Source organism: Erythrolamprus reginae, chromosome 1 (assembly GCF_031021105.1).
Source record: "Erythrolamprus reginae isolate rEryReg1 chromosome 1, rEryReg1.hap1, whole genome shotgun sequence".
NCBI lineage: Eukaryota > Metazoa > Chordata > Lepidosauria > Squamata > Dipsadidae > Erythrolamprus > Erythrolamprus reginae.
Window position 1 is genome coordinate 214,473,873 of NC_091950.1, and position 22,533 is coordinate 214,496,405.

At 43.9% G+C, this 22,533-nt stretch overlaps 1 protein-coding gene across 1 annotated transcript in view; it reads left to right on the forward strand.

Moving 5' to 3' along the window:
* The window catches only part of MAP2 (microtubule associated protein 2), a 136,016-nt gene that overhangs the window by 15,143 nt on the left and 98,340 nt on the right, over positions 1 to 22,533 (forward strand). The window contains exon 2 of the mRNA XM_070758313.1: positions 2,838 to 3,125. Within this exon, the coding sequence (XP_070614414.1) occupies positions 2,864 to 3,125 (262 nt within the window). The 5' untranslated portion in view covers positions 2,838 to 2,863. The remainder of the gene's footprint in view (positions 1 to 2,837; positions 3,126 to 22,533) is intronic.

Sequence of the window (22,533 nt, forward strand, 5' to 3'; positions counted from 1 at the left end):
TAGAAGTAGCTCAGCTGAGAGGACAGTTCCTTCCTACTTCATCCCAAGTTCTCCTCTTAGTTTCTGCCACCTGTCAGGTAACTTGACAGATGGGTAAACCTACCATTGTAAGAATTCTTCTAACTCACCCTGCTCAATCGTGTTAGAGAGAATTATTTGCAATCTTTGTTTTGCCAGGAGGTGATTCTGGGTAGGAGAAGAACCAAGCCAGGGAAATCCCTCAGTTCCTTAACTTGACGTGCTATAATTAAGAAGTGACAGAACCATTCACTGGCCTCATTACTGTGGCATGAGTGGCAGTGGAAAATGAGGGCAAATCTTAAGCTGACACAAGAATTGGGCAGAAAGCTTTAAAATGGAGCTGTAAAGGGAAAGTCTGTTGCTTTCCAAATGTGAATTTATAATTTTCAGCATCCCTAGTGTTTGGCTATGCTAGTTGGAGTTGCTACATGTGGAAAATCACAAAGGCCTCACCTTGATCTATCTAAACATTAAATTCTTTATTCACTGACTCAGATTTCCATTCTAAAATGTATTGAAATTTATTTATTTATTCATTCATTCATTCATTCATTCATTCATTTATTTATTTATTTATTCATTCATTCATTTATTTATTGGATTTGTATGCCACCTCTCTCCATGGGGCACAGAAGATTAATAGGAAAACCATAATATATACAAACCACAAACCACCAATCTCTTTCAATTACTGCCTTCTAATAGAAAGAATATTAGTATATACCAGAGCCGAAAACATTTTTGAGAGATGTTAAGGCATTGGGGAGAAAGGTTGTTTCTAGGTTGAGAATACTGTTCAGATGCAAATATTCTATTGCTTCTGAGAGTAGGATGAGCGACATCCTATCGGAATAAACCCACCCTGGAACCTTCTCAATTAAAGGTTCAGCACCTGGTTAGACATAACAAGGATCAATGGCAGTCAAGGGGGGAGGGCTGTACAGTTGATTTGTGGCTATGTATTGATTCTAGGTTGATCTCTCTTTTTTCTCCCCCTCCGGCTCTGCTAGTCTTTCTCCTTATAAAAAGCAGCACACAGACAAATTGTAATGATGATAACAGATCACCATCTATAACACTATGAGCAGGGATTTTGTATTTTATTTCTTGAATGATAAGTATTGCAATAAGTTTCATCTGGCAAAGTTCACTCTTTTGCATTAGTTGTACAAAAGCTCCACTTGCTACTACTCCTGGTCATCTTAGTCCATAATTGTATTTTTTTAAAGGTAGAACTCTTAACACTGTATCACATTGTATCACAATCATAGAGAGACTACAACTGCATGGCAGTGCACATGCTTTGCATACTAGAGGACCTGCATTATTATCTTCAGCTTTAAAAAAAAGGTTCTTGGAACTGAATTAGAAAAGATTTAATTTCTGCAGTTTTGGATAGCTGCCAGAGAAAAGAAACAATACTGGTCAAATCAGACCCTTGGTGATTCAGCGTAAGGCATTCTAGTTTATATTCTAGTAATTGCATTTTGTAAGCACAAAAATCTAAACCATTTGAGATCCATTGGCCTAAATAAAGCAAAATATTCCTGAATTCCTACTACAGTAAGTTTCTATTGCCCAAAAGATGGTAATCATCCTATATAATAATAATAATAATAATAATAATAATAATAATAATAATAATAATAATAATAATTATTATTATTATTATTAATAATAATAATAATAATTATTATTATTATTTATTAGATTTGTATGCCGCCTCTCTCCAAAGACTGTAAATGCTAAACAGTTGACTCAGTACAACTACCTCCCCTTAGTCTTCCTAAGATTAACACCAAGTAGTAGTGGGCATTCAGGCATTTCAAAAAAACGCTTAGGTGTAAAATATAGTAAACTGTATTATTTCACATGTACTGTATGTCAAGATAACACATGGAGGAACTTTCAACTTATAATCTCTTCTAGCTGCTTCCTTGCAGCAAATGAAGGCAACTTCAAAAATTCAAAGAACTGGGCTACTGGAATGCTTGCTTCAAATTCAATTAGGGCATGTTGGGTTGGACCTAAAATTAGTATTAGTATTCCTTTTTTGTGATTTATTTGTAGGTTGTATACCAGTCCGATGACCATAGATTCCCTCTTTCCTTTCCCCATTCAGCACTTCAACATCTTCTGAGTTGCTTCCAATGAGTAATTCAGAGTTTAGAAATCAGAGTGTCTTACCTGGTGAGAGGTGTCAATCCATCATGCATGGGTTTTTTTTACCATGCTTTGTTTTAGGTTCACAGAAATTGATGTTCCAGAGACTGGAATTCCCTCCTACATTATCTATATAATGTTGAATCCATACTGCAATTTGGAAAGAAAAGAAAAGAAATAATAACGACGCCCAGGAGCTCAGTCTCATTCAATCATCTACAGGCATTTAGTAATGTGACAGTAATATGGCCTTAATGACATGCCATAGATTTGAGTGCTGATGGCTGAAGGTTTAGACTGGGAAGACTTGCATTCCTTTACACATTGGTCATATCAATGAGTGATGTTGGAACAGTTGTTCTTCTCCTGTGGCCCACTATATAATGAGATTAAAATGGACTTAGCCTTGCATAAATTCAGCTGATTTATTATTTATTAATTCTTACTATTGAAAAACTAATTGTTGTGCATGTTTACTATATTGAAGTCAAGTATAAAACTTTCAATATGTTTTTATTTTTCTTCATATCTCTAAGATGGTGCCTTCTTACTCATTTCCATATCCAACCATATTTCAGTTTTTTCATTGGGTGGGGAAAAATATTTGCAGCATGTTTCAGTTTACTAGTGGTTTTTCTTTCCCTTCTTATTAGAAGAAAACTTATAAAGGACAAGAAGTATGGCAGACGATAGGAAAGATGAAGCTAAGGCATCGCACTGGACCTCAGGTCAGATAGCAGAAGCTTCTTCACATCCACATGCCACAGAGATGAAGGAGCAAAGTGGTACAGGGGAAGGACTGGTCAGAAGTTCTAATGGGTTTCCATACAAAGAGGATGAAGCTGGAGAATATGGTGCACATGGACCACAGAGCTCATATTCCAGAACCAAAGAGAATGGAATCAACGGAGAACTAACTACAGGAGAGAAAGACACTGCAGGTAAATTATCAAAAGACTACTCTTCTTTTGTTCTTGAAATCCTTGCTTTTAGAGAGAGCATTGCAGAGAATATTTTTCTATGCAATAGCAACCTAATAACTCGAAGAAGTTTAGGCTTCCACAGGTAACATAGTTACATTATTAAAAACCCCTATGAAGGGAATTTGAATGGGGATTTAATTCCGATAGTGGGAAGGATGCACTGCACAGATAGAAAAATGTTTACATGTAGTTGCTCTCAGTTTTCAGGTTAGAAAGCCACTGAGAGCTAGCAATAAGGACTTGCTAGCAAGAACAGAAACATAGTTCTGAAGTCTATTTGCTGAACTGAGTTAAAGTCTAACTTAAACAAAGTCATGCATCTTCCTTAAAATCTAGTTTTCAGAGTGAAAGCAATGGCAGACTTAAAAAAATTAATTCTATGCTATTTGAAAAATTGTTTTACAGCAAAGAAGAAAGGGATGTTTGTGTGTCATTATAGCACTAAATGCAGCTAGTCATGTCTCAGATATTTTTGCTATGGAATTAACTGAAGTGTAATTGTGAATTGTGGGCATAGGGGAATGACATTGGAGGTTAAGTGGAAGAGCCTCTACCAAAAGAAATAGAACAGTTTGCCTGAGGAGGTGGTGAGCACTCCAACACTTGTGACTTTCAATGGGAGATTGGACTGACATTTGTCCGAACTGGTATAGGGACTTCTGCTTGAGAGGGGGGTTGGACTAGATAACCTGCAAGGTCCCTTCCAACTCAAAAAGTAAAATAATAAAATAAAATAAAATAAAATAAAATAAAATAAAATAAAATAAAATAAAATAAAATAAAATAAAATAAAATAAAATAAAATAAAATAAAATAAAATAAAATATAAAATAAAATAAAATAAAATAAAATATAAAATAAAATAAAATAAAATAAAATAGTTGGATAAGAGTAAGAGTAAATGATAACAGATCTTGGTCTATTCATGCAACGTACTATTAGTTTGGCATAGATGCCCTCCTTCTGCAGAGGCAGATACCATTCCAGTGCCTTCCAGCCTTCCATAACACAGCTGTATGAATAAAAAATAAACAGATCTGGAGAACATATTGTCATAACAGCTCCTTGCCTGCTGGATGCTGTTTTTAGTTTTAGCAAAAGCGAACATTTTTAATGGAGGGGTACTTCTCATATTCTTTGGGATGTGTAGATTAGGCTCAGGACATAATAATTGTTTGGTTTGGTTCAATCACTCTTGAAGTTTACCATTCTGAGGGCAAAAATGGTTTATTGTACTCAGATGTCCATGTTGCTGTTGTCGTTGTCATTTTTCTTCTTCTCACACCTCTCCCTATGAACACCCCTAAATGCACTCGTAAAGGCAATCAGACTCCACTGAATAGGTTTCTCTTTGAAGTACTGTATTATCATCATAGAAAGTCAATGAAATTATTCATTCCATGAATAATGTTGTTAGTAATTACAGCAGAAGGATTTCTTGCTTTTAGGTGTCTTGGCAGATTCAAGCAGTTTGATTGCTTTCCATTTGCTTCCTTATTGTTAATAATACACAAGGCAACTAATCAACTAAATTGCCATTACAAATCCAAATCCAAAAACCAAATCCTGACATAAGTATGGTCAATTTTTTTTAAAAAAAATTAAACTATATTTGATGCAGTATTTCATGTAGTAAGATATAAAATCTATCGTTCTTCAACAGAAGAAGCAGTGCTTGACACAGTACATCCCATCAGGATGGAACGCTTTAACCATCAAGAAGAAGAACATTTTCTGAAGGGGGAAATATATATTGGGGAATATATGTGTGCATATATACTGATCTTCAGAAATTATGAGGAAATACTGATGAATGAATTACCCAAGCCACCAAAATTTGGGATTACAGTGTTAAAAATTATAAATATTTTTGCCAACAGTTTTTATAATGAGAAATTAGGTCCTTTCCAACAATGATAGATATTTTTCTTGGTCATAAAACAGCATCATGGTGTATCAGAAGATTATATTACAGCAGCAGTAATACAAGAGAATTGGCATGTTAAAGCATGTGCATGAAAGAGCAACAGTACATGCAGATTTTATTTATTTGTTTTTGTTTGTACAGGTAAATCAGATAGTAGGACAGGGACAATAGGCACAATTGTGCACTTATGAAATGCCCCTGATCTTAAGGCTGATCTTAGACAGTATTTTTCCAGTAGGTGGGAAATAATGTTTCTATGAATAGAAGAACCTTTTTGCTAGTTGAAAGGTATCATTGGTATCATTAAAAGTATTAGTGACTTATGGAAGCCAATGTTGTTAGTTGGGAAGTCATGCCCAACCTATCATGACCCCATGGACAATGTTCCTCCAGGCCTTCCTATCCTCTACCATCCCCCAAAGTCCATTTAAGTTCATACCAACTGCTTCAGTGACACCATCCAGCCACCTCATTCTCTGTCATCACCTCCTTCTTTTGTTCTCAGTCATTCCCAGCATCAGGCTCTTCTCCAGTGAGTCCTTCCTTCTCAGTTAGATGGCCAAAGTATTTGAGTTTTATCTTCAGGATCTGGCTTTCTAAAGAGCAATCAAGATTGATTTCCTCTAGGACTGACAGGTTTGATCACCTTGCAGTCCAATTGGAAGCCAATACTGAACTGGAAAATTGCATAGTATATTCTTGCAGCCCCTCTCTAAGTAATTTACAGAGTCAGAATATTGCCCCCAATTATCTGGGTCCTCATTTTACCTACCTTAGAAGGATGGAAGGCTGACACAAGTTTGAGCCTGGTGAGATTCGATCTGCCAAACTCCTGGCAGCTGTGATCAGCAAAAGTGCTCAATTTTTTCAAAAAACAAATTCACACAGAACAGAACAGAATAGAATAGAATAATTTATTGGTCAAGTGTGATTGGACACACAAAGAATTTATTTTGTTGCATATGCTCTCAGTGTACATAAAAGAAAACATAGATTTGTCAAGAATCGTGTGATACAACACTTAATGATTGTCATAGGGGGTCAAATAAGCAATGAAGAAACAATATTAATAAAAATCTTAGGATACAAGCAATAAGTTACAGTAATACAGTCATAAGTGGGAGGAAATGGGTGATAGGAATGATGAGAAAAAACTAGTAGTAATAGTAGTGCAGACTTAGTAAATACTTTTACAGTGTTGAGGGAATTATTTGTTTAGTAGAGTGAAGGTGTTTGGGAAAAAACTGTTTTTGTGTCTAGTTGTCATGGTGTGCAGTGCTCTGTAGCGATGTTTTGAGGGTAGGAGTTGAAACCATTTATGTCCAGGATGCGAGGGGTCAGTAAATATTTTCACAGCCCTCTTTTTGACTCGTGCAGTATACAGGTCCTCAGTGGAAGGCAGATTGGCAGCAGTTGGTTTTTCTGCAGTTCTGATTATCCTCTGAAGTCTATGTCAGTCTTGTTGCATTGCAGAACTAAACCAGACAGTTATAGAGGTGCAGATGACAGACTCAATGATTCCTCTGTAGAACTGTATCAGCAGCTCCTTGGGCAGTTTGAGCTTCCTGAGTTGGCATAGAAAGAACATTCTTTGTTGTGCTTTTTTGATGATGTTTGTGATGTTAGGTGACCATTTTAGGTCTTTAGATATGATAGAACCTAGAAATATAAATGTCTCTACTGTTGAAAAAAGTTTATTTCAGAATAAAATATATAATTATAGAGCAGAATACATCTTTTAAACTGCATGTACTAGAATTATAAATTCTTCTTTCAAATATAGAAAGTATGAGTAAGTTTTAAAATGCCACACCCTTACATTAATATTTTGTAAATGTATTGTGACCAGTGTAGAAATATAATTGTTTAATACAATGTGAAATATATCTGTGAGAAACTCCTTATACAGAATTAGTTAAGTATATATTTGAAAAGTAACAAAATGCCCTCTGCTGGGAACAATTGTTGTACATTATTTCATTATATTTTCTTTGTAATTGGAAATAAAATTTAATCTTAATATGTGGCAAGCTCTCAATGAATCATAGTGTAACTTGTTGGGAAATTTCATCTGAAACCAGGATAGGAGAACAACTGCAGATGATAGTTTGATGGGTATTGTAATCTTAGTCTCCTTTACTCTGCCTCAAGTAGTTATATAGCAATAGCAATAGCACTTAGACTTATATACCGCTTCACGATGCTTTACAGCCCTCTCCAAGCAATTTACAGAGTCAGTATATCGCCCCCAACAAACTGGGCCCTCATTTTACCCACTTCGGAAGGATGGAAGGCTGAATCATCCTTGAGCCTGGTGAAATTAGAACTGGTGAACTACAGCCAGCAGTCAGCAGAAGCAGCTTGCAGTACTGCACTCTAACCACTACGCCACCAAATCTTATCACTATTAAAGTAGCTGCAATTTTGTATCAATAGGTATTTTCTGCCTGCACTATTCTTATAATGATGGGTGCATGTTTGACTTGATCTGTGTAGAAAGACATTGTGAAATTTATTTATTTATTTATTCATTCATTCATTCATTCATTCATTCATTCATTCATTCGATTTTTATGCCACCCTTCTCCTTAGACTCAGGGTGGCTTACAACATGTTAGCAATAGCACTTTTTAATAGAGCCAGCATATTGCCCCCACAATCCGGCCAATAAATTATTCTATTCTATTCTATTCTATTCTATTCTATGTGCAGCTCTATTTGCATGAACGCGCACATACACAACTTCATTTGTACAAATCTGGGCAAACCTCCATTTTCACGAGCAGTAGGCACAGGCATCCACTGCTTGCACAAATGGAGTGCACTTGCATGTGCTTACCCACTGCTTGCATGAATGGGGATTGGTATATGCTTGCTCGCCCTTTCAGTGGTGGGTTGCTGCCAGTTCGGACTGGTTCCAGTGGCATAAAGTTCCACCCACTTGCCGAACCGGCAGCAATGGCCACCTGTCCAAGCCCCCTCACTGGTTCTCTGATTGCCGTGGTCACCAAAGAACCCTCTGCACATGTGCCGAAGCACATGTGCAGAGGGTAATTTGTGTGACGTGATGGGCGCATGCACGCACACACAAAGCAAGCTCATGCATGCAAAATGCACGCTTCCATTGTGATGCAAACTAGTAGGGAAAGTAAGTGGAGCCCACCCCTGCACTACGTCTGTGGCATTGTTCCGAACGGCTCAAGGCCCAGTAATGGGCTGTGGCCCAGGGGTTGGGGACTCCTGGCTTACACAACAGACTGATCTGATCAATGAATTCTGAGACTGAAAGAGGAGAAAACACCTCAGAAGGGACTTCCTTTTTTACTGTATGCCCTTTTTGGAGAGTGAGCGTTAGGGGAAAGGTATTTTCAGGCACGCAAAATTCTTTTAATGCAACCCTTATAATCAATTTAAAGCTAGTATTGGTAGTCCTCTACTTAATGACAACAATTGAGCCCAACACTTCTGTTGCTAAGTCAAGCAGTTATTAAATGAGTTCTGCCCCATTTTACAACCTTTCTGCCACAGCTGTTAAATGGATTACTGTAGTTGTCAAGTGAACCATGTGGTCATTAAGAAAATCTCCCTTTCTCCATTGACTTGTCTCAGAAAACATCTGGGACGATTACAAGTGATCATGGGACAGTGCAGCTGTCAAAAATATGTACCAGTTGCCAAATACCCAAATTTTAATTTTAATTTAATTTGCATGCTGCGAAGGCTGTAATGTGAAAACTGGTCATATGTCACTTTTCTCCACTGTAATTTAAATGGCCACAGAACAAATGGTTGTAAATTAAACACTACCTGTAAATCATAGTCTGCTTCTTGTCTGCACTTCCTTCAAGGCTAACATCAATTTTGCAAGTCTCAAGGTACCCTTTTCTTCCTTCACTTTTATTCTCCAAACTAGGGAGGATCTGAGGCATGTTCCCCACATTCTCATCTTTCAATATTTTTTTACAAACTAACCAACAGTCTTGTGTTTAAATGCTTTATGACTGACATGACAGATTTATTTTTCCATGGCAGAGTGGTTAGGGGAGAGGTCATTTACTTATACTGCACTAGACACTTCTTTATGAATATGTTGGAATTCTTTCCAGTGAAATAGAATGACTTTAAATTACCCATTGGATGATATTTAATTTAATTTCCATTCAAGCATATTGGCACATTGCATATAAAAGTTTAGTAATTACGTTCTTTTACATATGGTGCCATCAACTTCTCCGTGCTAAAGGAGCGGGTCCAGCAGTCACGTGGGTTGCTCATGTCCAATCCGGTGGAACTGAGCCTTGTATTAAAAAAGCCTGCTGGATCCGCCCCTTCCCAGAATTCGCTCAGTTCTCTTATCCACGGTACGGTGAAACGCTCGTTCAACATAACACCTTCCCTTGACTCTTTCTGCTTAGAACAGTAAGCATATTTCTCTATTTTTTACTTAGTATATAGCCAGCCGTAACCGGCTTGGCTCCTTTAAGAGAGAAGCCTGCAGCCCGGCCCCCCGCGGCTTTCCCTTCGCCGCTAGCCGGCTGCTGCTGCCGGCTTGGATTGTTTCCCTCAATCCTTTCGGCCTGGAGGTTTTATTTTTCTTTATAAACAAGAGGCTTTTATTTAGAGGGCTTTACCTCCTGCGGTGTGAGACGTTATCAAGTTTCTCTTGTCAGTCTCCTGGACTTAGTCATCGCTTCTTTAAACTTCGGAGCGTTATTTTTTTTGGCGCGAAGGCCTTCGTGTCCCCTTAATTGCGCACTTTCGTTTTTGGCTTTCTGCCATCCGTTTAGTGCTTACAGTCCACCGCTGGGTTCCTGGAGTGGGCTTTCAGTCTCTGAGGCTAAATTCTCCACCGGCTAAGCCTTTAACCAGTGTGCCTTGGTTAATTAATTATCTTTAGGGAGGCTAGCCGCGCTGCATTTGAGGACACGAACTCTGGTCTCGCCCAGATTGCTCTCAAGTCGCAGCAGCTCCTAGGCCTAGGAGCAGGATCCCATTCCTCTTGGGAATAAACCCTTTTAAAGTGCTTCTCCCTCCTAGGTTCTTTGGCTCAAGCCTGGTTTCTGCTAATTTCAGACTATGGCTTCTTTTCCCAAGAGAGGCACAGCTAAAGGTCCCAGAGAGGCCAGGCCTACAGGTGATGAGATTACTATTTTACCCCAGGCCTCTGTTTCCTCTCCTGCTGGAGCTCACCATGTGGCTAAATCCACCAGAGCTGAAAAGAGAAGGGACCTAGCCCTCCAAAAAATTCATGACAAATCAGCTAAATGCTTAAAGGTGCAGGCCCAAGTGCACCCTAATCCTGACCCCTCAGAAGCATCTATCCTGCCTCCCCCTGGGTCATCTTTTTTATCTCTGGATGAGCCAAACCTAAACTTACCCCAACCTAACCTGTGGGGTCTAGGGCCAGAGGAACCAGATTTAGTGGAAGACTCCTCCCAGCCAGAAACTTCTCAGGCTCCCAAGGACTCTTCTAACATCCCTGCTGATATTTCTTCTCTACCACCAGAATTTCGATCTATTTTCTCTGTCTTATCCAAGGCCATTGATGCTAAGCTCTCAGCCATCAATGTGCCATCTGTGTCACACCCACCTGTGCGTCCTTCCCGCCCCCATGGTTCTCCCTCAACCTTTAGGGCTCCAATGGAGGAGGTCTCAGACTCCTCCCAGGACGAAGATGAGGATGAATACCCGGCAGAGGAGGAGGACCCTTTTCAGGGTCTCTCAGAGGACGAAGAATCTCAAGTCAAAACACCTACTCCAGCTACTATTTTTCCTTCTCAACTTTTCAAATCTCTCCTTCTCAAGGCAAGAGTATCCACAGGTTTAGCTGGACAGGAGAAGCAGACTGCTTCCTCCACTGACCCCCCAGAGGAAAATTTGCCATACTTCTCAGAAGAGCAGGAAGATAATGAGGCAATTCCTATGCCAAAATTATTTAAGGATGCCTTACTCAAACAGTGGGATCATCCAGCCTCTGGCCTCAACCCCACTACCAAAGACAAGAAATTGTACAAGCTCTCTCCTTCATACGAAGAGCTTCTATCATGCCCTAAACCTGATGAACCTGTCAAAACTCTCCATTCTGCTGCAGCCATGCCTGGTGAGGCAGAGGAGGTGCTTCGCCCAGAAGATAAGCGACTTGAGCAAATGCTCAAGAGGGGATTCACCGCTGACTCCTGGGCAATTAAGAGTGCTGCAGCTGCATCCTTCTTCTCCAGGGCTATGCTTCTTTGGCTTCGTCAACTTCAACAGCATATTCCTCCCGATGATCTGAGGGGTCAACAGGACTTCAACAAGGTTTTTGCTGCTGCCCAGTACGTGGCGGATGCCACTCTTCAATCCTCCAGATTTGCAGCCAGATCTATAGCGGCCTCCACAACGGCCAGAAGACTCCTATGGCTCCGTCCTTGGCAGGCAGGAGTACGCCAAAAGTGGCAACTTTCCATGGGGCCATTGAAACGTGACCTCCTCTTCGGAGATCTCCTGGACCCCCTGCTCACGGAGACCACAGACAAGAAGAAGATTTTGGGCCCCACCATCAAGAAGGCGTCCAAAACACAGCCTTTTCGTCGCCCAGGGCGCCAACAGGAGCAGGGGTCTACCTTTCAAAGACAGCCAGGTCAGTATTCCCCCCGCTTTCGTTCCCAAGCTAGAGGCGCCAGGGGCAGAGGCTTCCGGTTCCAAAGAGGAGCCTCTTCCAATAGGGCTTCAAAGAAACCCAGATGGTAATCTCCCCTCACATCCGATAGGCGGCCGCCTGGCCCTTTTCTCCTCCGCTTGGCGCCACTCCTCCAAGGACCCCTGGGTCATTGACACTGTAGAAAGGGGTCTCTGTTTAGAGTTTATTTCCTTGCCCCCTAAACGTTACATTTCATGTCCCCCCCCTAGATCCTCCTCATCCAGTTCCCGAATGGAGGAAGCTATTTCTCATTTACTTTCTATTAAAGCCATTCAACCAGTCCCCCCCCGACCAAAGGGGCCGGGGTTTTTATTCCATCCTCTTTATGGTCCCTAAGACGTCTGGAGGCTGGAGAGCCATTCTAGATCTCAAAAAGTTGAATCTATTCATCAAGTATAGAAAATTCAAGATGCACTCCTTGGCATCCATTTTAGCTTCCATTCATCCGGGGGATTTCATGGTCTCGCTGGACCTCACAGAGGCGTACCTCCATATTCCCATTGCCAAACACCACAGGAAATATTTACGTTTTGCCTTCCAGGGCAGACACTTTCAATATAGAGCTATGCCCTTTGGGCTCTCCTCAGCCCCAAGAGTCTTTACCAAGCTTTTGGGAGCTCTAGCGGCTCACATCCGGTCCACGCCCATTCACATATTATGTTATTTAGATGACATTTTAGTTCACGGGAACTCTAGAGATGGAGTGGCCGCAGATCTTTCTATCACCATGTCAGTTCTACAGAACCATGGTTTCTCCATAAACTTCGATAAAAGTCACCTTCGACCATCTACTGCCATTCTGCATCTGGGATCCATTATTAATACTGAGATATCTCAGGTATTTCTCTCTCCTGAGAGGAAGCAGAGCATAGATGACCTGATTTTCTGTGTGTTGTCCCATCAATCAGTCCCCTTAGTTTCCCTATCTTCCTTGCTGGGGAAAATGGTATCATGCATTGGGATTGTTCCCTGGGCTCGCCTTCACGCCAGGGAACTACAGTGGCTTCTGTTACCTTTCCAGAGATCGGGACGCAGCAACTCGACTCGGCGTATCGCCATTCCACCGGCAGTTCGCAGATCTCTCAAATGGTGGATTTCTCCAGCCATGGACAGGGGCTCCCCCTTCAGGTGCCCAGACCAGTTTGTGGTCACCACAGATGCCAGTCTCCTGGGCTGGGGAGCCCATGCTCAAGGATTGATGGCCCAGGGCACTTGGTCTCTGGAGGAGGCCTCCAGGCCCATCAACTGGCTGGAGTTAAGGGCCGTCTCTCTAGCATTAAAGCAATTCTATCCTCACATCTCCAACCAACATGTTCTGGTCCTGACCGACAACATAGCCACCAAAAGCCATATTTGCAGACAGGGAGGCACGAGATCCAAGGCTCTCATGAGGGAGGCCCTAAAGTTAGGCCTTTGGGCGGAGAAACATCTCCAGTCGCTCTTAGCCGATCACATCTCGGGAAGCCTCAATGTCCAGGCGGACTGGCTCTCACGAGCGACCATAGATCCAGGAGAGTGGAACCTCCATCAGACACTGTTCCACCAAATTTGCCTCAGGTTCGGGTTTCCAGTACTGGATCTATTTGCGACCGAAACCAATACCCAGCTCCCTCGCTTCATCTCCAGATTTCCAGCCCCGGGAGCGGAGGCAACCAATGCCCTCAGGAGCCCTTGGCCTCCAGGCCTCCTTTATGCTTTTCCTCCAATTCCGATCTTACCGGAGGTGATTCACAAAATCATCCTAGAAAGAGCTTGAGTGATCTTGATCGCCCCCCACTGGCCTCGCCGTCCCTGGTTCGCAGACCTCCAACAACTATCCGTCCAGGACCCTTGGCGACTCCCCGTTTTGGAGGATATGTTACGGCAGGGGGCCTCATTCCATCCAGACCCAGAGTGGTTCCACCTCACCGCCTGGCTGTTATCCGGAGAGACTTAGACCTGCGAGGGTACGATCCGGATACAGTGGAAATCATCCTGAAGGCCAGAAGGGGATCGACCAATAGGATATACGACCATACCTGGTCAAAATTTCATCAGTGGTGCTCGCAGGAGGGTTTATCCCCCCTGTGTCTTCCCATCCACAAGATACTTACCTTTCTCATGAAAGGTTTCCATCAAGGTCTCTCCACCAGCACTATCCGTCGGCACTTAGCAGCCATCTCTACGGTTTTGGCAGGACCTCGGAGACAGCCGCTCCGTTCCTTTCCGGAAATCCAAGAATTCCTCAAGGGTATGGCCAACCTCAGACCGTCTAAGGTCCACAGATACCCTTCCTGGGACTTGCCTCGGGTTCTTCACTCCCTTACTCAGGCACCATATGAACCCCTGAAATCAGCGTCTCTCAGGTACCTATCTTTCAAGGTAGCATTCCTGGTGGCGATTACATCCGCCCGACGCATTTCTGAATTGGCTGCTCTCTCAATCAGACAGGACCTCTGCCAGTTCCATCAGGACAAGGTGGTTCTACGCTTGGACCCCACCTTCCTACCCAAGGTCAGTTCCATGTTCCACAGATCCCAGGATATTGTTTTACCTTCCTTCTGCTCCCAACGGGATCATCTCCTAGCTATTAGATGGCACACTCTGGACTTGACTAGAGCGCTGAAGATTTACATCCAGCGCACAGGCCACATTCGGAGATCTGAAGCACTCTTCGTGGCCTATCACCCCAGATCCATGGGCTCCAGAGTGTCTTCAACAGTGATAGGCCGTTGGATCAGGGGAACCATATCTAAAGCCTATGAGTCAGCCTCTCTCCCCATTCCAAAGAATATTACGGCACACTCTACCAGAAGTGCTGCCACTTCGGCCGCTTGGGCGACTCAAGCCCCGTTGGAAGAAGTGTGTAAAGCAGCCACTTGGGCCTCACCTAATTCCTTCATCAGACACTATAAAATCGATACATATGCCTCAGCAGATGCGGCCTTCGGTAGAAGGGTTCTCCAATCCGTTATTTCTCACAATGACAACTTGAACCCTCCCTAGGGACCTATCTATTGGGTATGTCCCACGTGACTGCTGGACCCGCTCCTTTAGCACGGAGAATAGGCGTTGATCGCTTACCTGAACGCTTCTTCTCGTGCGGTGAGCGGGTACAGCAGTCACTTCCCTCCCTTATGTGTTTTCCTTTTCTTATCTTCTATAACCTAACCTTATTCTTTTTCACGAGAGTTGAACATACTTGAGCTTTCACAACTGAGCCTAAGTCTACGGATTCGCGAATTCTGGGAAGGGGCGGATCCAGCAGGCTTTTTTAATACAAGGCTCAGTTCCACCGGATTGGACATGAGCAACCCACGTGACTGCTGTACCCGCTCACCGCACGAGAAGAGGCGTTCAGGTAAGCGATCAACGCCTATTCAGCGTATATGATTATTTTAAATAAATCAGACATAAAACGTAGTTCAAGAAGCATTTTATGAGCCATAGATGAATGCTTCTTCTTACTGGTCTCAGTATGTTTTTGAACTTAACCTCTCAACACTGATTCATTATTTTTTTCCAGTTCATCTCTCTTGACAATGTCTGCAAAATATTGAAGATTGTGAAGTCCACTGTTTACAACTTTGACCTCTAACCACCAGACCCAACTAACCCTATTGCACATAATGCCCATGTAAGAGAGAACAGGATATCATGTTTTAAAATAAATTTGGATCTATCAAGTAATGTGTAGATGAGCTCAGGAGTGGGTTTGGCCAGTGAAAGGCTACCAAACTTTTTGCTACCACACTGTGGCAGGACACCCTGCATTTTTTTTCAACATTTTTCAGTGCAAATTGGGTGCTCTGGGGTGAAATTCCATTTTCGCTACCCCACTGTGTTCCCCCCCATCCAGGCAGTAGCCCACCCCTGGTTCTGGCTAACCTCCCTGCCAGTTCACTTCCTGGTGCAATGTGTGAGCGCGGGTGCATGTGCAGTGCTAAAAAACCAGCTTCTGTGCATGTACAAAGCAAGAATCAGCTTATGTGCATACACAGAAGTAAAAAACCAAAATGGCGGCACCTACAGCACTGCCAAGAAAGCCAGCTCAGGGACGTGGCAGGCTTGGGTAGCTGGCGATTCTAGTGACTCAGGCTGCCAAGTTACTACCGGTTCTATAGGACTGGTCTGAACCGGCAGGAACCCACCTCTGAACGAGCTAATCAAATATAATATTGCAAAGTACCAATACTTTCCTTAAAATGAGCATTAAGAATTTAGAATATATTTAGTTCCAAGACTGAATTGAGTAGCATAATGTTTTGGGGATCAATTAGAAATAAAAGGTTTTACATCTTGCACCCAATCAGTCCATACTCCATTTAGGTTCAGCATTTTTTTTCTTTCTAAAATTACAGCACCTACTCAAAGTTGCTCGGTTTGAGACATTAGTATTGTCATCTAACATCTAGTAAATTTGGCTTGATTTTTTAAAGACACTGTCCTTTAATATGTTTTAAGACAGTTATTCCTTAAATACCATCCTGATTTGAGGCAAAGTGGTTTATTTGTCATTTAGATATATAAATATTCTACGAATGAAATTTTTTCAAGTTTTTGCAATTCAGGATTGTGATTCCCTAAAAATCTTCAGTAAATAAAAGGCTTCTCAACAGGAACTGGGAGTTGCCAGACCTGGATTGTAACAATGCTGATGACAGGTGACGATGATCAGTGGCAGCAAAAGGTTAAGAGTTTTCTGCATCTCTTTGAAGTCATCTAATGGCTGCCTGTATTTTTTTAACTTACGTCTGATGGTATTAATCCTGGTGTCATTCTTCTACTTCATGGAAGAGTGGAGCACAAGCGCACAGTGAGGAATAGTTAGGTTGCACCATCTTCTGGACAGGGTCTTTAATGCTCTTGATATTTTTTGCCTTATCAGGTTTTTAGACATTAGTATTATTGTCTAACATCTAGTAAATTTGGCTTGATTTTTGTTCTGGTCTTGAGAATTAAACCAAATACATTTTTATGTCCTTCTCAGATTCCTCATGTTGTGTCTGTCTGTTTAGTAACAGCCGGCCGCTAGGAGTCTTGCGAGCCGGGGCTCTCCAGGGTGCTGATTGGCGCGCGTCCCCTGGATACATAGTAAGCGGGAAGTTTCTCCAAGGTTAATTGGTTGCTGCCTCAGGCAGTTTTGTGTATAAAAGCCTCTGTAATGTTTTTGCTCTTTAAGCCTGTACCTGCCAGCCTGGCATGTGTTCTGATTAAAGCATTCTGACTTAACCGAGGCCTCGCTTGTTATACTGGCGACGAGAGGTGAACATTCCATGCGAAGTCTTACTAAGTACTATAACAGTAAGTGAGGATGTTGGTACAGCTGACCTTTCCCCCTTTCGACCCTCAAGGGGAGACGTGGGACTCATACATGGCCCGCTTCGATTGTTTTTTAATTTCTAATGGCTATACCGAAATTTCAGGGGATAGGAAGCGATCTTATTTCCTCGGATTTTGTGGCCCAGAGATGTTTGAGACGGCGAGGGCTTTGTTCGCCCCAGTCTCAATACATGAGATTCCATGGCAGCAATTTCTGTCTACGCTGCAGGACCATTATGCCCCTGCCCCGTCCCGCTGTGCCCGCAGATACAAATTTTACCAGAGGAACCAGGCGGAAGGGGAATCAATCAATGATTTTGTCGCCGCTCTCCGCAGGGCGGCTTTATACTGTGAATTCACAGACCTAAACGACTATTTACTGGACAGATTGGTTTTTGGGGTGAGGGATGGACGCCTTAAGCGGCGTCTCTTGGCCACCCGAGACTTAACTTTTCAAACGGCTCTGGCGGAAGCCTGCGCGTTTGAGCTGTCAACCTTGTCTCTCGCGGCCATGGACAGCTCCGTAAATGTCACCAGTAAAGGGCCGCCGCTGCCAGACAAGCACCCGCCTCTGGCAGAGAAGGAGGATTCCAATGCCGGGGAGGAGGAAGAGGTTTGCCGGCTGGCAGCTAACCGCAGCCGGAATCCGCTTGCTGCCCGTCCCCGTCCTCCGTTGTCTCCGTGTTGGGGCTGAGGGGGAAGCCATTTTAGATCGAATTGCCCATTCAGGGATGCGGCTTGCAGGCGATGTGGTGCCCGGGGGCACATTGCGAGGGTCTGCCATTCCCGCAGATCCCCACCAACCCCGAGGAGGGAGCAGAGGGAGTCCCAGAACTACAACTCTCGTTGGCAAAAGCAATTTTCATCGAACCGCCGGGATGAATGTAACACCGTCTACAGTTTTCCGCGCCTAGCTACCTCGTATGTCCGGAAGACGTCAAGCGGCACTGACAAAATTTCTGTTGAAGTTCGCCTGGGGGACGCTTGGTGCTCGATGCAAGTTGACACTGGATCGGCGCACTCTTTGGCTTCATGGTCTACCTTGAAGCGTTGTTTTCCTAGGTTAAGCAAGAATCACCTTCGACCCTGCAGCTCAGTTCTCAAAGACTACCAAGGCTCCTTAATTCCAATTCTGGGGGAGGGTCATTTTGCAGTCAAATTCAAGTTGTTTGTGGGCAAGCTGCCTTTAATAGTGGTGGATGGACCCTTCTCAAATCTTTTAGGTTTAAATTGGTTTGAATCGTTGGGGTTATCTGTCTCGGGGGTTAATTTGGTTAATGGGGCTTCAGCCTTTGATAAACTGGCTAAGGAGTTTCCCTCAGTTTTCAACGAAGGGTTGGGTTGTTACACGGGAAGCCCTATTTCATTCAGTCTTGACCCCCAGGTACCGGCAGTGTGGCTGAAAGCCCGCAGGGTTCCAATTCCTCTCAGGCCGAAGGTGGACGCTGAACTGGACCGTCTAATCTCTCAAGGTGTACTGGAACCGGTGGACCAAGCGGCGTGGGAGACCCCGTTGGTCATTGCCTTCAAAGGGGATGGGGGTATTAGATTATGCAGGGACTATAAATGTTCGGTTAACCGGGCTTTAGCCCACCACTCTTATCCTTTGCCCGTGGTGCAGCAGCTGCTCCACACGCTGGGAAATGGCAAGGTCTTTGCGAGACTTGACCTTTCCCAAGCATATCAGCAGCTCCCCGTGGACCCCCAGACTGCAGAAGCCCAGGCTATCATTACCCACAGGGGGGGTTTTAGATGTAATCGTCTACAGTTTGGGGTCTCCATTGCTCCGGGAATTTTCCAAGGGTTAATGGAACGGTTATTGTATGGGCTAGAGGGGACTGTACCATATTTTGACGACGTCCTGGTGTCGGGGAGTTCCATGGATGAACTATTATTGAGAGTAAGGAAGGTATTAACTAAATTCCAAGGGGTGGGGTTAAAACTAAAACCTAAGAAGTGTGTATTTGGTGTTCCAGAGGTCGAGTTTTTAGGATTTAGAGTGGATGGAAAGGGAATACATCCAACCCCGGAGAAAACTCGGGCAATCCAGGATGCCCCCAGGCCCCGGTCAAAGGCCGAGCTCCAGGCATTCTTGGGGCTTTTAAACTTCTATGCGGTTTTTATTCCGCATAAGGCATCAGTGGCTGAACCCCTTCACCGGCTGCTGGACACCCATTCAAGTTGGCACTGGGGTCCGAGGGAGGAAGCCGCGTTTGGGGCGGTCAAGAGAATTCTTTTGTCAAATGATGTGCTGGCTCAATACTCCCCTGGGTTACCCTTGGTCTTGACTTGCGACGCCTCACAGTACGGCGTCGGGGCCGTCCTAAGTCATCGATTGCCAAATGGCTCGGAAGCGCCCATAGCATTCTTTTCTCGGACCCTTGCCCAGGCAGAGAGGAACTATGGGCACATTGACAAGGAGGCGTTGGCGCTCATCGCAGGAGTCCGACGATTCCATGAATACTTATATGGCCGGAGTTTTGAGTTAGTTACAGACCACCAGCCACTCTTAGGTTTATTAGCAGGTAACCGTCAGAGTCCCATCGTTTTATCACCACGCATGTCTCGATGGATCATTTTTCTGGCCAATTACAATTATACTTTAGTTTATAAACCAGGTCGCCACATAGCCCATGCGGATGCCCTCAGCCGATGCCCCCTGGCCGAATTACTGTCCGATCCCGCCCCGTCCTGCTCAGTATTAGCTTTATCCGAAGGGTCTTCAATTTTGTCTGCGAGGGAGGTGACCAGGGAAACTGGAAGGGACCATGTTTTATCCCAGGTGAGACAGTGGGTAATGCGGGGATGGCCGAATTCGACCCCCGCCGAACATCTTGTTCCCTTTTGGCGTTGCAGATCGGAATTCTCTGTTGAGAAGGGCACTATACTAAGAGGTGAGAGGGTCGTGGTGCCAGTTAGGTTACGGAATCAAGTGCTGACCATGTTGCACAAGGGTCACCCGGGCATTGTGAGAATGAAGGGACTGGCCCGGGACTATGTCTGGTGGCCAGGTATGGACAGGGAAATAGAGCAGAGGGTGGCCGATTGTATGAGTTGTCAGGAGAGCAGACCGTTTCCCCCTCGGGTGAAGCCATTGGCATGGGAGCCGCCGTCTGGACCCTGGACTAGAGTACACATAGACCTGGCCGGTCCGTTTATGGGCCAGACATTCTTAATTGCCATTGATGCTTATTCCAAATGGGTAGAAGTGGCCCAGTTAGGGTCCACTCAGGCTCAGACAGTGATTGATGCCTTAAGGGCCCTTTTCGCCACACATGGCCTTCCGGATCTTTTAGTCTCTGACAATGGGCCACAGTTTACTTCAGTTCTGTTTGAGTCCTTCCTTGCATCTGCAGGTATTAGGCATGCACTTTCCTCGCCGTGGCATCCGGCCAGTAATGGCCAAGCAGAACGGGCAGTTAGGGTTGTTAAGGAGGCTTTGAAGATAATGCCACAGGGCTCGTGGAAAGAGAAATTGGCGGATGTATTGTTGGCCCAGCATTCTACTCCATGTGTGTCCACAGGTAGGACCCCGGCCGAGCTTCTGATGGGTCGGAAATTGAGGATTATGCTGGATAGGTTGCACCCAGGTTACACCATTGGGGTGCAATGGCCGGAACCGTCAATCAGGGAAATACATATGGGAGACAGGGTGTATGCGCGTTCTTATTCCGGGAACAAGACGTGGGAAAAAGGAATTGTTAGCAGGGAATTGGGGCCCCGTTCTTTCGAGGTAACGCTGAAGGATGGCAGGGTCTGGAGGAGGCACCTGGATCAGGTGCGCCTAGATAGGAGTGCTGATGTGGATGAACGAATAACCGAGGACCAATGCGGAGAAGGGTTCCAGGAACCTCCAAGCGCCGCCTGCAGAGCCGGGGAAGCAACCGCTGAAGCCGGGTGGGAGGCGGAGCTATCCCAAAGCGCTGAGTTAAGCCAAGAAGCAGAGGGGTTAAATCTAAGTTCGGCTCGTGTCACGGAGCCACGTCGTTCAGAGAGAGTTTGCCGCAGACCATCTTATTTAAAGGATTATGTGTGTGCGAGCCAAGGGAAAAGGAGTGTTGTGTCTGTCTGTTTAGTAACAGCCGGCCGCTAGGAGTCTTGCGAGCCAGGGCTCTCCAGGGTGCTGATTGGCGCGCGTCCCCTGGATACATAGTAAGCGGGAAGTTTCTCCAAGGTTAATTGGTTGCTGCCTCAGGCAGTTTTGTGTATAAAAGCCTCTGTAATGTTTTTGCTCTTTAAGCCTGTACCTGCCAGCCTGGCATGTGTTCTGATTAAAGCATTCTGACTTAACCGAGGCCTCGCTTGTTATACCTCACCCTATTTTCTCTATACATTCTTAAATAGATAGTTCATACTTTACACAGACAATTTATTATTCATTTATTTAATTAGATTTCTATGCCACCCTTCTCAACCGACTCAGGGCGGCATACAGCATAATGAATACAATACGAAGTGTATAAGAAATCTAATATTAAAAACTAAAAAATTCTAAAACCCCATTTATCCTTAACATAATCATCCATATTCATCCAGCTGGGTCTAGCTACTCAGAACATCGGCCGGATGTAGCTTGCAACACTCACGGCCTTCCATGCCCACCAGCAGAGATGGATCTTCAAGGCTTTGCAAAAGGCCAGGAGGGAAGGGGCAGTACATATCTCTGGAGGGAGTTGCTTCCAGAGGGCTGGAGCTGCCACAGAGAAGTCTCTTCCCCTAGGCCCCGCCAGATGACATTGCCTGGCCGATGAGACCTGAAGAAGGCTGACTCTGTGGGACCCGAACAGCCAATGCAATACATGAGGCAGAAGATGGTTCCGTAGGAAATCTGGTCCTAAGCCATGTAGGGCTTTATAGCTCAACACTTTGAATTGTGTCCTGAGACCAATTGGCAACCAATGCAACTTGCAGAGTGATGTTGAAATGTGGGCAGATCAATGTTCAACGAAAGTAAGAAAATGTTCTTTGGTCAAATGAACTGACTATATGTAGCTAAAAATGGGTTCTACAGCATGGGCTGGATTCTGATATCTTTATATCAAATGCAGTGGCTCCTAAAAATGCAAGTTTTTATTTGACAGTTAAACAGTATGTGAAATTTTTCCACAGTGAAGTTGAAAGGTTTGGTCCATTTTAGGAACATTTGTCTCATAAACTTCTACTGTGATATTTGAGAATGTGAAGCTGTTTGCACCGAATGTTAATGATATTACAAAAAAAATACTGGATGCTGGGTGAATTCAGAAGTGTGGCTCTAATTTACTTATTTCTAGGAATCAATCTCTACACATGTATTTATTTATTCATATTTGGCACATGATATGATGTATGCTAAACAAACAACATCATCATCGTCATTGACATCCTTCAGTCTCAAAAGACTATGGTATCATGCTCTGGAAAGAGTTCCTAAAATGCTGTATGCAAAGCTGGAGTAACCTCTCAGAGCATGAAGCCTG